Genomic DNA, 1,194 nt, shown 5'->3' on the forward strand with positions numbered 1-1,194 from the left:
TCCTGTCGTCTCTAAACACGATATTTATAGATTATTTGGAACAACACAAGGCAAACACAGATGTGTATACGATGAAGCCGTATCATCTAGAAAATCGGCTTCTAGCTACATTCCCAAAAAAAATAACCGTCGTGTTGCACAACAATAAAAAAATTGTAAAACCTTACAAAGGCGTTCTTGTACAGCAACAATTTAATCAACTAGAAAGAAAGGACGTTTTATTGCATGCAGCATTAATTTTAAGACAGGAAATACAGAATATTGAACAAAACAAATTGCCAGATCAGCTCACTTCTGCTGATTTAATCAAAGGAGAGTGTGATGTTCCAGAGAACCTGTTTAATTTTTATTTAGATTTACTTTGTGGACCAAATTCTCGTAGTAGGCGCGGCGACAGATCAAATAGATTAGCAAAATCTTTTTCCGAGGACATGATATATGCAGTGTCAAATGGGCAAATAAAACCTTCTAAACATATATGCCTTGGCTTGAGTCTAAAAAGTTTAACTAATAGCAAGAAGATTGTTAATATTATGAACCGATATGCTGCTGATTTAGATAACAATTATTTATTTAATATTTCGACAGGTCAAACGGTACAAGAAAATATCGAAAGATTCTTACTTAATGTCGAAACAATGGGTAATGAACCACGAGAAAATTTTATTACACAATGTGCAGAAGATGAAAAAAGATTTGAAAAACCCATAAAACAAAATAAAGTGCTTAATTTTACAGACAATATGCAAAAAAAGAAAATGACAGTGTCAGGAAAAGTTGTTGAACTGCGTATGCAACGTGACTTGTTTGGCCAATTTTTATGCATATCTTTGCAAAAATCTCTAGATATAGATAAAGTTTTAATATATCCTCTAACGCCAGTGCCATTATCAATGTGTCACATGGATGGATCTATTTGCAAAACTAATAAGGCAGCTCTATTAAAAGTACTCGAGCAGCAGATTGAGCCGCATACTCCGGAGCATACTAACGTGAAGGTGTTCGATGGATTTTTTATGCTTCATTTGATGAGGGAAATTCCAGCTACTTACGGAAACATATCTACTAAAATTTTAAGTATGTTTTGTTCTAATAATGCGGAAGTTGTAGTAATCGCCTTTGATAGGTACATTTTTCCTTCAATCAAAGATAATGAACATTCTTTAAGAGGAATGCAAGTCACACAATTCCACA

General features: G+C 33.7%; 1 protein-coding gene across 1 annotated transcript; it reads left to right on the top strand.

The window, feature by feature from the left end:
* Window positions 1–634: 634 nt before the first annotated feature.
* On the top strand, window positions 635–1,185 carry LOC118732487. The gene is made up of 2 exons (XM_036461613.1): window positions 635–1,077; window positions 1,127–1,185. The coding sequence occupies exons 1-2, from the start codon at window positions 639–641 to the stop codon at window positions 1,165–1,167; spliced, it is 480 nt and encodes a 159-aa protein (XP_036317506.1). The 5' UTR covers window positions 635–638; the 3' UTR covers window positions 1,168–1,185.
* Window positions 1,186–1,194: the final 9 nt, after the last annotated feature.

This window comes from Rhagoletis pomonella, unplaced genomic scaffold (genome assembly GCF_013731165.1).
Source record: "Rhagoletis pomonella isolate Grant_MI unplaced genomic scaffold, Rhpom_1.0 Rhpom_scaffold_21054, whole genome shotgun sequence".
NCBI lineage: Eukaryota > Metazoa > Arthropoda > Insecta > Diptera > Tephritidae > Rhagoletis > Rhagoletis pomonella.

Coding starts and splice junctions, on each gene's coding strand:
- LOC118732487 (XM_036461613.1), top strand. CDS start 639: ATGGGTAATGAACCACGAGAAAATTTTATTACACAATGTGCAGAAGAT. Junction 1,078..1,126: donor CATATCTACTAAAATTTTAA/GTATGTTTTGTT, acceptor CGCCTTTGATAG/GTACATTTTTCCTTCAATCA.